The sequence below is a fragment of the Somniosus microcephalus genome, chromosome 2, assembly GCF_052327205.1.
Source record: "Somniosus microcephalus isolate GS21.2 chromosome 2, FLI_Smic_1.0, whole genome shotgun sequence".
NCBI lineage: Eukaryota > Metazoa > Chordata > Chondrichthyes > Squaliformes > Somniosidae > Somniosus > Somniosus microcephalus.
The window spans coordinates 27783148-27800389 of record NC_140988.1 but is presented as its reverse complement, the minus strand read 5'-3'; the positions used below and the strand labels follow the sequence as shown (position 1 = coordinate 27800389).

The 17242-nt window shown below is 42.4% G+C and overlaps 1 protein-coding gene across 3 annotated transcripts in view; it reads right to left on the bottom strand.

Moving 5' to 3' along the window:
- The window catches only part of evc (EvC ciliary complex subunit 1), a 61217-nt gene that overhangs the window by 10472 nt on the left and 33503 nt on the right, over positions 1-17242 (bottom strand). For all 3 annotated transcript variants that reach the window (XM_086007921.1, XM_086007912.1, XM_086007931.1), the window contains 9 exons: positions 15425-15573; positions 13093-13191; positions 11389-11601; positions 10955-11064; positions 7740-7950; positions 7294-7494; positions 6034-6178; positions 3623-3734; positions 1682-1808 (listed from right to left, as the gene is read on the bottom strand). In XM_086007921.1, coding sequence (XP_085864047.1) covers positions 1682-1808; positions 3623-3734; positions 6034-6178; positions 7294-7494; positions 7740-7950; positions 10955-11064; positions 11389-11601; positions 13093-13191; positions 15425-15573 — 1367 coding nt within the window. The remainder of the gene's footprint in view (positions 1-1681; positions 1809-3622; positions 3735-6033; positions 6179-7293; positions 7495-7739; positions 7951-10954; positions 11065-11388; positions 11602-13092; positions 13192-15424; positions 15574-17242) is intronic.

The window sequence follows — 17242 nt, the reverse complement described above, 5'->3', positions numbered from 1 at the left end:
TCATTATATATATTATTTATCCACACTCTGTCTTTTTTTCTTCTCCCCCACATGGCAGCTGTCTTTCATTCTGCCAGCGCAATTCACACTTCATCTCGAGCCATCCTTTGTTTCTTAACCTGTCCCATTACCATCTCCTTTTGCCTTGAATATCTCTCACTGTCTCTTAACCACTTCCGCCTTCCATCCTATCACAGACCTTCCCTTTTGTTCTTTCATCCCCTCCCCCCTTTCCCAGCCCCTACATTTGCTTAAAAATCTGTTCCATTTCCTGCTTTTTTCCAGTTCTGATGAAAGGTCATCGACCTGAAACGTTAACTCTGTTTCTCTCTTCACAGATGCTGCCTGACCTGCTGAGTATCTCCAGCATTTTCTGTTTTTATTACTAATTTGGCATCGATTGGCAATCTGACTCAGAGACTCCACGATATGTGGTATGGCAAATGGAAAACTGTCACTCTATAGTAGAGTCGGGGCTTTCTCATTTGAGGTTTTTGTAAAGGCACATTGTTGGAGCTTTATTCTGCACCTAACAGTACATTATAACCAATCCAGGAGTACTGATATAGAAACTCTTCCTTTCCCTAGTTCTAACTTTTCTCACCTTTATGAATATAGAAATCCACACAAAAGTCATAAAAAGAAAAATTAACATTTAAATGGTGAAAAATGTTAGCTAATAATTTTAAGTATTACTCCTCCGTCTTGCCCACCATCCTTTCAGTCTAGCTGCAGTCCTGTCTACAGCAGAGGAGTGCTCCTCCCAGCACCCAGCACTTCCATGGGCTGCTGCCAACCCACAATCGGCCCCCCCTCCCGTTGTCCTATCCCCCCATCCACTCCAGAAAGACAAGCGACCCAAAATTCATGTGCTGAAATGGGCGAGCTGCCTGTGGAGGTGCAACAGGCACCGTCAGCTCACCTACATTATTGAAATGAGGCCGCTGGTCCAATTTCGGGCTGACCTCGGACCTCCCGTTTGGGGATTCTGGTACCAAAAATGGGCCCAGATGAATTTCTACAACATTGTATCCTCGTTCAATGTCCACACGTGTATTTCCAGCAGGAGTCACTCTAGAGAGATCAGGAGTAGAAACTGCGTTGATTTTCCCTTTCCAGAATTCTGAGCGTTGACGTGAACTGTTACACCTCTGTCACTGCCCGGGTTCAGATCACCTACCTCAGCACAGATTGCGGATTGAATCTGGAACACTTTTGATCTGTATGACTTAAACCACACTACACAATAAGCTATGGATAGGTATGATTTATTAATTTCATCCCATCAGTTGTGTCTGAGGCAAATTTCATTTGGAAAGCAACACACATTAATCCAGCAGAATTTATATGGTGCCATGTTATTAGCACTTAAATTTTTTTTTTATTAATACAGGAGCAAATTAACAAAGCACAATGAAAATTCTGCATTGCGCTATTGATGGACTGCATTGCTAACATTTTTCTTTAATTTTCATCAGTTGTTAAACAGCACAAGATCTAAAAACTACAGAGCTGAATGTTTAACATGTGCATGTGATGGCCACTATTTTAACAGCCATTCACCAATTTATTTTAAACTGGTTAACGTCTCTGCTAAAAGAGTGAACAATGAATGTCTTACGAATGCATTAATCAACTAATATCAGAGTCGTTTCTAGACATTCGATGACCAGTGTTGTACCTTCAAACGTTTATCAACCTGCTCCTTGAGCTGATGAAGCAGTGCTGTCTTCTGCTTTAGGAACTCCATATTCATCTCCTCTTCAAGCAACAGCATGGATCTAGTCTTCCTCTGCTGTCGCGCCAGCCTGTCAGCAGCAACAGAGACAGAGAGACATTTACTTGGAAATTAAACATTCTTCTCTCCCTGTTTCCAATTAGTAAATTGTACAGACATGACCGTCGGGTGTATTGATGTGATGGTACTGCTCTTCTACTGCTCATATTAGTTATCTCTGAAACATACAACTTAATATTTATATTGAGCCTTTAACATAGTAAAATGTCCCAAAGCTTCACAGGAGCGTTAGCAGACAAAATTTGACACCAAGCCACGTAAAGAGATATTAGGGCAAGTGGCTAATAGCTTGATCAAAGAGTTGGGTTTGAAGGTGCATCTTAAAGGCGGAGGGAGAAGGAGAGAGGCGGAGGCTTAGGGAGGAAGTTCCAGAAGGCCGGGGCAGTTGAAGGCACGGTGGGGCGATGGAAATCAGGGATGCACAAGATGCCAAAATTGGAGGAACACAGAGATACTGGAGCACAAATGAAAGAGTTTGTAGCAGGTTTTTATTCCAGTCATCCTTGATGATGGGTGTCTAGATTGAAATGATTTGCATCTTTCCTAACATCCCATTGAAACACAAGTATAAGCTGTACTAGAGTCAAGTGTTCCTGATCTATGTATAAAACTTAGATAAGAGTACAGTATTGCACAGTTGTCAATGTATTGGTGAAATCCACTATCCTATCATCTTGGGATCATCAGAATAATTGAATATATACATTAAATGCCAGCTAATATTTTAAAGGACAATAGAACCAAATTGCATAAAAGTGACCTTCGAGGATGAATGAAAGCCAGCTTTCAAGAATCTAAATTTTAAGGGTTCAGGCCATTTTTGTGCTTCATGTTTCAGAATATTTTTCATATTTTGGCCATTAGTGGAAATGTGTGTGTAATTATGATATCTATTTGCTGTTCACATTATGTACATTGATCCTTTGACTACAAATATTTTTAGCTTTCAAAATTCTCAATCTGGATTTTTTATTTACATTTCTGTGCTGTAATTATAGGAGTCATCAACAAATCACTACTCATTAATTCAGCATAAATAGCACTACATTTTTCAAAGGCTTAATTATGAAAACAGCTAACACTGTAAAGAATAAGATACGAGTTAAAGATGGAAACTTCATACATAAATTAAAAATCAAGACCGTTTTCTTTCTGCCCATTTTCTTTTATCTCTTCCTCTCCTGACTGCTTGCTGGAAAATGGTTCCACAACCACTGGTCTCCCTCTGAGATCTTGTCCAAGTGGCTGTTATACATGTGCCAGTAGAGTCTGGGACTTCCAGCAGGTTATTTTAACATGACAGGCATCACTTGATCCTGTTGTCACCTGATGTCTGCACATACACACTTCCAGCACAGATCGCTGCATAGCGATCAAAAGCGAGAGCCCTGCTCAATTTCCTCCTTTCTATCCCAAGAATGTGAAGCCCCTTGTAGTGTTCCTACTGTTGCCTTTGCTGGGATCACCTAACAGCACAGAGCGGTGAGCAATGCTCGGGCCTTCCTCTTCTGTAAGTCTTAGCATGTGCTTAGTCATCCAGATCATGAAAGCTCCAGGACCTCATTTTAAACATAAAACAATGAAGATTAAAAAAAAACGTACTAAATTTAACATCAGCATTAACTCAGAGTTACGCTTAAAAGTTTTTTGAACAGTTGTTTTTTTGAAAGGATAGTGACTGTAGCTCTTTAAGAATGAATTCAACTAAATGTACCAAACTATATATAGTATTGTGCTTGTGTTAACTCTCAAACAGAATTGTTTTGCACTATTTTTCCCCCGCTAAAATCTCAGTGATAAATCACAATCTAAAATTTTACTCACTGGTGTTGAATTCTTGTTGGTGCAAGATGATTTGTCTTCACATTGCCTAAGTCTGTATTAAGGTTATCCTCCAATGTCTTCTCCTCGATCAACTGTTTACTTTTAAAAGTTTCTGTTTAAACAACACGTTACTTAAGATTTCAGTTCTCACTACATTTCATTAACAAAAGCCTCAATTAGAATTTTAAATTAAAATCCTGAATCTCGTATTTTTATTTAGCTAAAGACAGCATTTCTTGGCCATCTGAAAACCCTGGGCTGGATTTTCTCAGCCCCGAGGAGGTGGGTATGGAGGCGGGACTGCCGGGAAAGTTGCAAAATTTTGGGGGCAGGTGGCAAACCCGCCCCCAATCCACCTCCATGCCCTCTTGCCAGGAGGCGGGAAGCCGTCCTGCCCCGGGTCCCGTCTCCTTGGAGGCAGGAAGGGATTAAAGCCTATTAACTGCCTGTTAACAGGCAGAAAATAGGATTATCCCCATTTTTCACGCTGAAGTGCGAGCTTCCCGACCTGGGGGAACCCCATTGGGGTGTAGGAGGTCTGCGGGGGTCAGAGGGGTCTGAAAGTGCGATGTAGAGGTGAGTGATGGGTGCAACTGTGGAGTGGTAAGTATGTGAGGTGAGTGTAAAGTGTTAGAAAATGTTAACTTACCTTTGTTTCTACCTACAGCCTTCAGCCGCTATGGAGCTGGAGTCTCCGACATTTCCATTGTAGAGATCTTAGACTGGTTGTTGGATCCTCCGATCCAATAGCCAGCTGATTTCTGCAAAGTAGAAAGGTTTGATGAGTCCTGAACACAAGGACTCATCAAGCTACACAGAATGTCAGTGTTTGACAGCTTCACAGAGCTGTCAAACGATGACATGTCATCTGTCAAGAACTTTTGAAAGAAGAAATGTCATACGTTGACGTGCTCGGTCACTGACTTCCCCCTAATTGGTCTGCTGAGCCTAACAAGGTCAATCGGGGGAAATTCCCGCTGGTTGGCCAGAAGCTGATGGAGGCGGAATTGAAACCCGGCAAGCAGCAGTCCCGCCTCCAAAAGCTTCCCATTCAGAAAATCCAGCCCCCATAGCTTAGTACACAAGAATAACTTGCATTTATATGGCGTCTTTAATGTAGAAAAATGGCCCAAGGCGGTTCACAAAGGCGTAATTTAAAAAAATGGAAGCTAAGCTAAAGAAGGCGATATTGGGAGGGGTAACCAAAAGCTCGGTCAAGGTGGAGGGGTTTTGAGAGGAGGGGATAGGATATGGGTAGCATGAGAGGAAGTTTACTGAACATGGAGCATAGGAGGCTGCTGAGGAGAACACTGGAATGGTTGGGCCTGGAGGTGAAAAACCCTTGGATGTGGGTTCCAGCATTAGATGCATTGAGGCAAGAGCAGAACAGGTGCTGTCACAGAGGTGGAAGTAGGCAGTCTTTGTGCTAGAGAAGATATGGGGTCAGTGTGGAATCGGATGCCGAGGTTGTGAATAGTCTGGCTCAACCTAAGACAATGGCCGGGAAAGGGAATGCAATCAGTGGTATGGGTTTGGAGTTTGTAGCAATACCTTCAGTCATACATCATCTCAATGTTTTACTGGAGGAAACTGTGGCTCATCCAAGGCTGGATGTTAGATAAGCAATCTGACAACACAGCCAGTGGATCGGGAGAGGAGGTATAGATGAGGAACAGGATGAGGCCAAGGATAGATTCTTGGCCGATTCCAGAGGTAACAGTGCAGGGGCAGGAAAATAAGCCATTGCTGGAGCTGCTTTGGCTATGACTGCATAACCATAAGGTCTACAATAGTAGCTGTATTCAAATGTCTCATATTCTTGGCCCAATAACTACTGAAGTAGTACATAGAGCCCTGACTCTATTGACTGTAGAAAGAGATCCTAAATGTTTTAATTGATATGAAAGTTAAACAAAATCTGGTATGATACCAACAAGTTCCCAAACTGTTTTAATCCAGGGTTGGGCTTGCACCTGATAGTGTACTTCATATAAGCTATACCGGTTATGTGAATCCAGTCACATTTTCAATAACATTATAGTCATTTACTTGATTGTATATACAGTGCTGCAATTTATAAAACAGATCTCTAACTGAATAAAAATGGAAAAATAGTTTTCAACCAGATGGAAATACTGTTGCCTTTGCTTCCTTGATGCTGTCGCTTATGATGCCTGCTTACCTCCACTGATTCACTGTGACCAGTCAACATGCCCTCTCTACAGAGGTGAGGTTTTACTGGGAATGCATGTCACAAAATGCGACTGTATCTGTGACCAACCTCCACAAGTCAAAATAACAGAAGTTAAAGGAAGATGTTTTACAAATCATTATTTGATTATAACAAAACCCTCCTGCTCAAAACCATTGTTTACATAGGAAAGAAAGGAAAACTATATTTTTATCGAGACCTTGTATGGACCTCAGCTGATTCTTTTTGTCTTTTCTGTACACCTCCATGATTTCTTCTATCTGTTGGTAATAATTCTGGATAAGGTTGGTTATACCATCCATGGTCACATAGACACTCTCAGTTGCTCTCTCTATTAATAGGTTCTAAAAAAAAATCAAATAGGTGTAAGTCAACATTTGTTCAATTACTTCCTAGTCTTGTAGAAAAGCCATTCTACCTAATGCCACAGAAGAAAAGCTGGCTCTTCAGTTACTTCATTGGCTGACTTTTAACACACTTTGATATTTAATACTGAGATTTAATACATTTTGTCATAACTATCCATGGCAACTTAAAACTTAAACAGAAAACCAGTAAGGTAATTTCATGCCAGTTAGTTCATGGAACCTGCAGAATTCATTTGCGCAAGGGTAAATTTTCCAAAGTTATGATTCTGGCATGGAGCTTTGCCTGTGGACTCCATGATCAACAGAAAATCCTGCAGGGCCCACTGAACTCTGTACCCGAATTCTCCAGCAGCTGAAGTTCCATGTCCGGATCACAAATTTGTAAAATTTACCCTCTAGTGTCTATGAAATTTTGTGCCAACAGAGATTAAAACATATTAAATGATCACAAACAGAGCTTAATCCACTGGCCATGTTTAATACTGTCTTTGGTATGCCAGATTCATGCTGGGGATTGTATAGCACATTGATGCAGTGGGGATAAATTTAACTTTCGCCGACCCTGTAAAACAGGCGCTATTGGAGTGGCCGCCTGTTACACATCTCGTCTGATTTTCCAATCGGGCAGGATGTATAATGGGAGGCCGTTCCGATATCACCCATCTTACACTATCATCAAAAGTTAAAATTACCCCTAGTGTGGTTTATGCAGAAGAGCACCCTCTACTGTACCAGTGTAACATGTCAGGCAGCATACATTTGAACTTTAAAAACAAGAGAACGTGTTTGCATGTGGATCAGTCCCACTTCAAACTGCTACACTTCTTCCATTCAAGGTAAACTCACCTTTCTGCTCATCGCCAAGACCCTCTGACAGGCTGGTACTAACCCAAAATCAATACTAATATAAGTGCTCCAGGTAAAGATTCCAGGCCCAAATAAGAAATACAGGCTTCCCCAGCATAATACAAGTGTCAGTTCCCTAGCTGTATTAGTGGCTATTGAATACACTTTGGATTAAACTGGATTAGAAGAGATGCATTTTGGCACTGATCTGGACATACCCATGATAGCCTCGAATGAATTGTTACCTTAAGTTTCTCTGTGCTGTCTTCATGGTTCTGCTTGGCTGAGTGCACCCTGGCTTGACGGACCAGAGCATGGCCAATCACCTGTTCCATGTGATGCTGTAAAAGATCCATGAATGCCTGGGATTCTGCAGCGAGCTGCTGGTGAATGAGTATTTCAGTCTCTTGGCACAACTTCTCCTGTTCTTCTGAGAATTTGGACACCTTTCAAAATATAAACAGAATCCAGAACATGTTAAATACAATCATCAAAACAGTTTGAAGAGATATAATTATGGTTCACCTTGCCCCAATCTGAGCACACATACAATAAAAACCTTCTTGCATTGCATCATTGTGTTGACCTTAATGTTACACAAATTACAAGTTAATCTTGAAAATTAAAGCTCGACTGTGAATATTAAATATTTATCCTTGGTAGCTGTGATATTTGTATAATATTTCTGTACCAGATTATCCTGTAGCTTCATGTTCTCATCTTCATGCTGATCCCAAATGGGTGGTTCCTTCATCTGCTGTTCCCCAAGTTCATCCAGCAGACATTTTGTCTTGAAAAGCTTCATTTCTTTGAGTGTCATTAGACTAAGCTGCCTCAGAGTTAGCTGTCTAACCATAGACTGTAAAGCTACCTTGTGCTCCACCACAATGTGTTTAGAAACCCTGGAAGAATAAGTAAGCATGAAAAGCAGTTACATATGTAAATTATTCAGACAGTGCTTGGATTTTAAAGCTTCCAAGCTACTCCGATGACTTGGGTAGACAGAGGCATTGGAGTCAGATTAGGATCAGCACAAATGCACAACAGGGAAACAGTAGAAATCTCAGTTTATTGTGAGTACGGCAGACAGCGGTGAGTTCTCAATCTCTCAAATAATACAGGCAGGGCAGCTTGACTCAAAGTCAAAGGGTTGTGGGTTCAAGCCCCACTCCAGGACTTGAGCACAGACTCCACAAACTGACACTTTGGAGGGAGTGCTGCATTGACAGATGTACCATCTTTCAGAGATGTTAAACTGAGATCTTGTCTGCCTGTTTAGGTGAATGTAAATGATACAGAGGGATCTGGGTGTCCTCGTACATGAAACACAAAAAGTTAGCATGCAGGTACAGCAACTAGTTAGGAAGGCAAATGGAATGTTGGCCTTTATTGTAAGGGGGATGGAGTATAAAAGTAGGGAAGTCTTGCTACAACGGTACAGGGCGTTGGTAACACCACACCTAGAGTACTGTGTACAGTTTTGGTCTCTTTTTTAAAGGAGGGATATAATTGCATTGGAGGCAGTTCAGAGAAGGTACACTAGGTTGATTCCGGAGATGAAGTGGTTGTCTTATGAGGAAAGGTTGGGCCTATACTCATTGGAGTTCAGAAGAATGAGAGGTGATCTTATTGAAACATAAAAGATTCTGAGGGGGCGGGACAGCGTAGATGCTGAGAGGATGTTTCCCCTCATGGGGGAATCTAGAACTAGGGGGCATAGTTTCAGAATAAGGGGTCGCCCATTTAAGACGGAGATGAGGAGGAATTTCTTCTGAGGGTCGTGAATCTTTGGAATTCTCTACCCCAGAGGGCTGTGGAGGCGGAGTCATTGAATATATTCAAGGCTGAGCTAGACAGATTTTTGAACTAGAGGAGAGTCAAGGGTTATGGGGTACAGGCAGAAAAGTGGAGTTGAAGCCAAGATCAGATCAGCCATGATCTTATTGAATGGCGGAGCAGGCTCGAGGGGCCGAATGGCCTACTCCTGCTCCTATTTCTTATGTTCTTATCTTATGTTGATCCCATGACCCTGTTTGAAGAAGAGCAAGGGAGTTCTGTGTGTCCTGGCCAATATTTATCCCTCAACCGTCACCACCAAAAACAGATCAACAGGTCATTCAGCTTATTGTTGTATGTTGGGTTGCGCTGTACATAAATTGTCTGCTGCATTTGCCTACAAAGCAACAGTGACTAGACTTGAAAAATGATTCACTGACTGTGAAGCAATTTGGGACATACTGACGACACGAGAGACACTATATAAATCAAATTTCTTTCAATTCAATGAAGTACACACATTAAAAGAGAGCGTGTCAGAATGAAACAAAGGAGTAGGACAAAATAGAATGTAGATGGGCTAGGACAAAGCAAATCCAGGAGAAGCAACAAATGGCTGTACTGGGTAAGATTGCGGAGGAAAGGAGAAGACAGAATAACTTAGGCAAACCCGGTATAAATGTAATACATGTAACATAAAATTGTGCTAAATTGTCACTATATAGCAGTAAGATATAACGTGCTACTATTGAGTGTTAGATTCAGTTTAGTAATTCACTAATAATTATTAACACGCAACCATCAGACCATTTCTGAATTTAAAACGCATGCAAGAGCACAGTGGTATGAATCCATGAATACGTATGTGAAGGTATTGAAACAAAGTTAGTGTGAACTTATCAAGAACTCAATCGTAAAAAACCCATGAGAATCAAAGGAAACTGAGTGTTATGTCATTTGTGTACAATGAAATGATATGCATGTACTGGTGAACAATAACTTAATCTTAAGAAAAACAGAAAATACTGGAAATACACAGCAGGTAAGGATACAATAGATGAAGTAATCAAGAAGGGAAGGGTCAGATTTAAGCAGAGAGTTTCCCTATCAAGAAATTGAACACAAGCTCTGACGGTCACTTAGAAGGTAAAGGCACTGTCCAGTTTAGTACTAGGCCATACAGCCTATAACGTTCCAGGTTTCATTTTCAGTCCTGTGCTGAATGATCTGGCCTCAGCACCTCTAAGTTAGAGAAGAGAAAAATAAGCGACAGAGCACACTCCTGGTTATTATCCGATGATTCCTGCTTGAAAGTACGTGTGTGGATCGAGCGCAATTCTGATGCCTTCCATGGTTACCGACACTCATTGTCTAGGTTCATACATGAAGTAATAGGCATTTGGGTAAAGTACCGGAAGGGCACTGCCACCTTGAAACTGTACCCCAGCAAGAATCAGTGCATTCGGGAGAGGAGTAAATTGGAGAAAAGAAAATCACTTAGATTGCTTGAATGGCTCAGTGACTAACTGCACCATGTGATACGGCACAGGCAGTATAAGAACATAAGAATTAGGAGCAGGAGTCGGCCATACGGCCCCTCGAGCCTGCTCCACCATTCAATAAGATCATGGCTGATCATCGAACTCAACTCCACTTTCCTGCCCTATCCCCAAATCCCTTAATTCCTCTGGAGTCCAAAAATCTATCGATCTCGGCCTTGAATATACTCAACGACTCAGCATCCACAGCACTTTGGGGCAGAGAATTCCAAAGATTCACAACCCTCTGAGTGAAGAAATTCCTCCTCATCTCAGTCTTAAAAGGCCGGCCCCTTATCCTGAGACTGTGCCCCCTAGTTCTAGACTCTCCAGCCAGGGCAATCTCTCAGCAAGGTCAGTTTTGATCTGGTTTGTACTGAATTAGCCAACGTCAGCCAGAGTGCCAATGCTAGCCCTTGAATTACTTCTAAACATATCACCACTTTCATGTCAAGGGGGGGAATGTTCAAGGAGACAAATGTAAATCAAGAAAAAAAAATAGAAGAGCTACCAGTAGTTTCACTGAACTTCAGGGAGGCATGGGTAACTTTTCTATGTATACTATGGTCAACCTTGAATAACTCATACTTACTTTTCATCTAGGCCACTCTGCCTCAGTAGGAAACCTTGAATGATCTTTTCCTGCTTATCAACCAGATGTTTCTGTTTAGCCGAGTTAAGTGCCTGCTCGTCTAGCCACACCTAAATGTTGCAATAAGAGATACGATTGTTATACAAAATCCCCATTTTCAAAATCAGTGCCAACCTCATCAGCTACAGATTAACAGTCGGTTAACATGTTTGCTTTCAGAACTGAATTCCTTGCCAATTTCCCATGAAAAAATATTGCTTGGGTGGTGCAAGACTGAAGAGTATATGGAAGTGTGGTTAGATAAAGAGCAATACAGGTAGAAGCCTGACAATATGTCATCTGCCCAGCCTCTTGGCAAGTGACAATGGGCAAAATAAAATGGAGGAGAAAATAAATTTTAAAAAAAGGTGCTAGAATTAATTTATCCCACATACTTGCTTCACTTGGGCCAGTTTTTCTTGGAACAGTTTCAAATGCATTTTTCTTTCTTCTTCTGCTGTCTGTTTGCTTGTCGTCAGGTCTTGCTGCATACGGCTTCTCAGCATTTCCATTGCAGATAAAGATACTTCAGTAAGGTTCGGCAGAGTCTTCGAGAAAAGCTCCATGATCAGTTTGTCCACAGTCCGTGATGAGGCAGAGTGCAGATTCTGTATGATACACCGTTTCTCATTATTCTACGTGCCCACTATATTAAAACAATGGCAGTTCCATATTTCTGCAGCTGAGGCCAATGAGCAAAACACCAAAGGATAGTTTGCCTCCTAACTGTTTGCAAAGTAAATTCCATCCCCATCAAACTCGCATTTGCCTCTACATCTGAAGGTTGTAACTAAAGGGATTTTTTTTTAACTTCATGCTGCTGGTGGAGAGCCTCACCCACCAGGAACACGTATTGAAAATTCGATCATGTGCTGTGCACAAATTTCTGATCAAAATGCTTGAGAAAATCGTGTGCAGCCTATGTCCGAATTTCTGATCTGTGTTTCTAATGGATGAGACTCCACACAGACAGCAAGAAATTGGAAAATTATCCCAATAAATTTCAACTCTATGACTTTATGATATTCTTTTACTGGAAAATATAAACAAAAATTTATATATGAGAAGTAAATGGCTTAAAGGATTGGATGACATAGCAAGTTAGTCTTTTCAACTGTGGGAACTGATTAATGATAGGAAATTCTCCCCAGATTATTGGCTGTGATAGCCAATGTGAAATGAGTTTAGGCAATCTGAATCTAATAGTATGGGTCCACAGAATAAGGCTTTTCATAATTCAACAGTAGCTGCGATAAACTGTCAGTCTCACTCAAACCACAGTGATAGCTGGCTGGCTGGGTGAAGAACAGGGAACTATCACGCTGCTCCATTAGGGTGTACTGCTCTGTTATGGGAGAGAACAGGGCAGTGGGATAGGTTTTGGATTGCTCCCGCAAGAGCCAAGCCCAGACACGATGGGCTGAATTGCCTCCTTCTATGCGATAAAACTTCGATGATTCTGATCTCGGAGTTAAGAAAGCTCTACTCTGTTGCAAATTCTTATTAAACCGGACATGAATATATTTGATTCTGCCAGGGAGTAAAAAATTGTCCCATTTCCTTGAATGGACAAACCTCATCTGGATAAACACAAATATGATTGAGTAGATAAATTTGATACAATTTTGATTTCATGAAGCATTTTTGCTATGGGCACAACGTTAAAGTTATATTCTGTTTCTGCTGCAGGGTCAGCGGCGAAGGTTTGCAGCGGGTGCATCTTGGCACTTATGCTGAGGTGGACCCCATTGTGGATTTTCAAGGCCAATTACACCAATGATGAGGCGACTATCAGTCTACAAGCATTTGATCAGCACAAAACACCGATCACAATGAATACAACAGTGTATACTGTGTGGAGGCTATAACGGTCATGACCCTTCCGACCTCCCCCACTAGAAAAAAAGCGAAATCACGTCCCTCCCTCTTAATCAAAAGCCTCTCACAGCGCTGGAACGCTATCCAAACTTTTCACTCCTAAAGTTTCAGTCAACCAAAACTGAACCGTTGAATATTTTAGTAAAATGCGCTTAAAAAGTGAAAACCTCAATTATCTATATATAGGTGTAATCCATGAAATGGATTCACTGGACTCTCACCTTCCACAGTTCGGTAACTGCCGTGGCATCTTTATGATCCTCTTCATCCTCCATATCACAGCGGATCTGTCTGTGCCGCTCTGCAAGCTCATGATAACTCTATAAGGTTCATAACTATATTACTTTGTGTTACGGGATCATTAAACCACTGGAGTACCTACATTCAATCTGCCCGTCATGTTAGAATTCATTTCTGTACAGAATGCACAAGACGCTTAAGAAATTTAGCACCTGAAAGCAATTTATAAGATTTACAGATAGCATATTTTTGCTGTAGCAGAACTGTGGCAGAATAAATATTTTGCGGCTGTTTCATAGACACACAAATAATTTTGCATTTTGTTACAACCAAATCCAGCATGAAGAACATCAAATACAGCATCCATCTCTTCATTTCTGAATACAGAATTTGCAGGATAAAATTTTGGAACAGGATTCATTTATACATTCCAAACCCCTTCCACCACGGCCCAACCAATCTAGTGGTCTGTCAGAAGAGTAACATTAGGCATCATAATACTCAAGTACCGGTATGAACAGTACAATCAACAAGAATGCCTCATGAAAATGGAACATTCGGGACTGCTTTTCCAGCTTTGAGTTAAGACACAAGAGAGAGGGAATGGGGTGGGGAGGGGAGAAATTGGTTCACATTGTGCCTGTTTTCAGAGTGTGAAATGGGCAAAAAGGACCAATTTCACAGGGGCTGTGTCTTGCATCCCAAAGAAGCCTTAAACACTTCCGATGCCAAACTGGTCTCGGACGATATTCAGGCATCCCGGGCAGCTGCCTTAGGCCCCTTGTATATGTTAATGAGAGGCCTAACGCCCATTTAAGGACCCCTTCCAGAAGTTTGGCAGCGTTGAGTGCAGCAAGCTCCGGGCCAGCTCTCCTCAGGTTTATAGCTTTTGCTGCAGCCTAACCAGCAGCCATTAACAAACAAAACAACAATTTGCATTTATATAGTGCCTCTAACGTAGTAAAATGTCCCAAGGCGCTGCACAGGAGCGTTATCAAAAAGAATCTGAAAACAAGCTGCATAAGGAGATATTAGGACAGATGACCAAAAGTTTGGTCAAAGAGGAAAGTTTTAAGGAGCAACTTAAAGGAGGAGAGGCGGAGAAATTTAGGGAGAGAATTCCAGAATTTAGGGCCTAGGCAGCTGAAAACATGGCCGCCAATGGTAGCATGATTAAAATAGGGAATGCGCAAGAGGCCAGAATTGGAGGAGCGCAGAGATGTGGAGGGTTGTAGGGCTGGAGGAGGTTACAGAGATAGGGTGGGGCGAGGCCATGGAGGGATTTGAAAACAAGGATGAGAACTTTAAAATTGAGGCGTTGCTGGACCAGAAGCCAGGGGTAATGGGTGGATGGGACTTGGTGCGAGTTAGGATACGGGCAGCAGAGTTTTGGATGAGCTCAAGTTTATGGGGCTTGGAAGATGGGAGACCTGTCAGGAGAGCGTTGGAATAGTCAAGTCTAGAGGCAGCAAAGGCATGGATGAGGGTTTCAGCAGCGGATGAGCTGAGGCAGGGGTGGAGTCGGGCGATGTTACGGAGGTGGAAGTAGGCGGTCTTGGTGATGGTGTGGATATGTGGTCGAAAGCTCATCTCGGGGTCAAATGCAACACCAAGGTTGCAAATGGTCTGGTTCAGCCTCAGGCAAATAAGTTTTAAAACAAGTTATCTTCAGGAGGAGCAGGAATGTTACTCCTGGCTCCACAATAATCCTGAGGACTGCTGCTGGCCCACGTTTGCCCCCTCCCATTCTCCTCTCTCTATGAACTACCTAGAAGTCTTCAAAATGGTGAGCTGCCCCTGGAGGCATGACAGGTGCCCATCGCTCGCCAGTAATATTGAGATGATGAGGCTTAATTTTGGATGAGCCATGGGTCTCTGGCTTCTGCCATGTCCTGGGAGCATGCCAACCATTCTGCTCTCAAACAGGCCCAGACAAATTTTTAGCTCCGGATAGAGGAAGCTCCACTCTGGTGCTAACCCTTGCTATACCTGAGATGGAAGTGCTCAATTCCGTCACGGAGTGTTCCGATCACCAGAATCTGAATACTCAAGAGTCAATGTTATGTATTTTGTAAATGGGACAATGTCCTACATGGATGGTATTTAGTTGAATTGACAATTAGCAGTGGTGGTGTGTAAGGTCAGTAAACAAGTGAAGGGTGAGCTTGATGGAGGGGAGTCTTGAGTAGGCCAGTGATTGCTTTGTTATAATGGTGTCACTCTTTCATGCTGAAAACAGAAGTTTGAACCCAACATGTTAACTGCTACACTTACATCTAACAAGTTTATCTCAACAGTATTTTACAGCCTGACCTTAATAAACTCAGTAGGAGCAAGCATTTGCCTCGCCCGGTCTGTCAGATTCATTGCCTCATGTCTTTGTGTCTCTTCGAGTCTCTTCATCAATGTCCTTCGCCGTCTCTTCATTCCCAAAATGAGATCTTTAGTCTGTTTGGCACATTCTATACAAGAAATATTTATATATTATAGGTAGGTACAAGTTCTGGAAATGTTTTAGGATCAAAGAGTGTTTGAAGCGGAATCAAGGTTCTTTCGTCTGCAATTTCCATGGGGATTCTCTGGTGGGAGATCAGCGGAACCCCCCGATGAAATGATACGAAAAGCTGAAAACGGTTGCTCCGCCAAAGGTGCCACTGCAGTTACAGCAGGAGATCAGGAGAACACCACTGAAATTCAGGGCCTTTAACTTCCATATTTATTTTATTTCATTAACGTTACTTTTGAATTTGGAACATCAGTAGAATTTCAACCACCACAATTTATTTGTAGAAGTAGCTGTACATATTATGATTCACATGATCTCCAGTACATAGATACATAGATACATAGAAGATAGGAGCAGGAGTAGGCCATTCGGCCCTTCGTGCCTGCTCCGCCATTCGATGAGATCATGGCTGATCCTTTAATTCAGTATCCCGTCCCCGCCTTCTCTCCGTAACCCTTAACCCCTTTTGCCCGTAGAAATATATCTAATTCCCTCTTAAATATATTTAATGAGCTGGCGTACACTGCCCTCTGTGGCAATGAGTTCCACAGGTTCACCACTCTCTGAGTGAAGAAATTCCCCCTCATCTCTGTCCTAAATGGTTTAGCCCTTATCCTTAAATTATGTCCTCTAGTTCTGTTCTCACCCGCCAAGGGAAACATTCCTTCTGCATCCAGTCTGTCTAGACCTGTCAGAATTTTATACACTTCTATGAGGTCCCCTCTCAATCTTCTAAACTCCAGTGTGTACATCCCTAAACTACATAGTCTCTCCTCATAGGTCATTCCCGCCATTCCTGGTATCAGCCTGGTGAATCGCCGCTGCACCCCCTCCATGGCAAGAACATCCTTCCTCAGATGAGGCGACCAAAACTGTACACAGTACTCGAGGTGTGGTCTCACCAGTGCCCTGTACAGCTGCAGCAAGGTATCCCTGTTCCTGTATTCTAACCCTTTTGCTATGAAGGCCAGCATACCGTTTGCCTTCTTGACCGCCTGTTGCACCTGCATGCTCGCCTTCAGTGACTGGTGTACAAGAACACCCAGGTCTCTCTGTACTTCCCCCTCTCCCAATCTATTGCCATTTAAATAATAATTTGCCCTCCCGTTCCTGCACCCAAGGTGGATAACTTCGCACTTGTCCACATTATAGTGCATCTGCCATTTATCCGCCCAATCGCCCAGTCTGTCCAAATCGCTCTGGAGCTTCCTGGTCTCTTCCTCTGAGCCCACCCCCCCTCCTAGTTTAGTGTCGTCTGCAAATTTGGAAATGCTGCATCCGACTCCCTGATCCAGGTCATTAATGTAAATTGTGAACAGCTGGGGGCCCAGGACAGATCCCTGTGGTACCCCACTTGTTACTGCCTGCCATTCAGAAAATGAGCCGTTTATTCCAACTCTCTGTTTTCTATCTGACAGCCAGTTCCCTATCCACGCCAAAACTTTCCCCTTTATCCCATGAGCCTCAATTTTCCATGCTAATCTTTTATGTGGGACCTTATCGAAGGCCTTTTGGAAGTCCAGGTACACCACATCTACTGGCTCTCCCCCATCTATTCTACCAGTTACTCCCTCAAAAAATTCCAATAGATTAGTCAAGCACGATTTACCCTTTGTAAATCCATG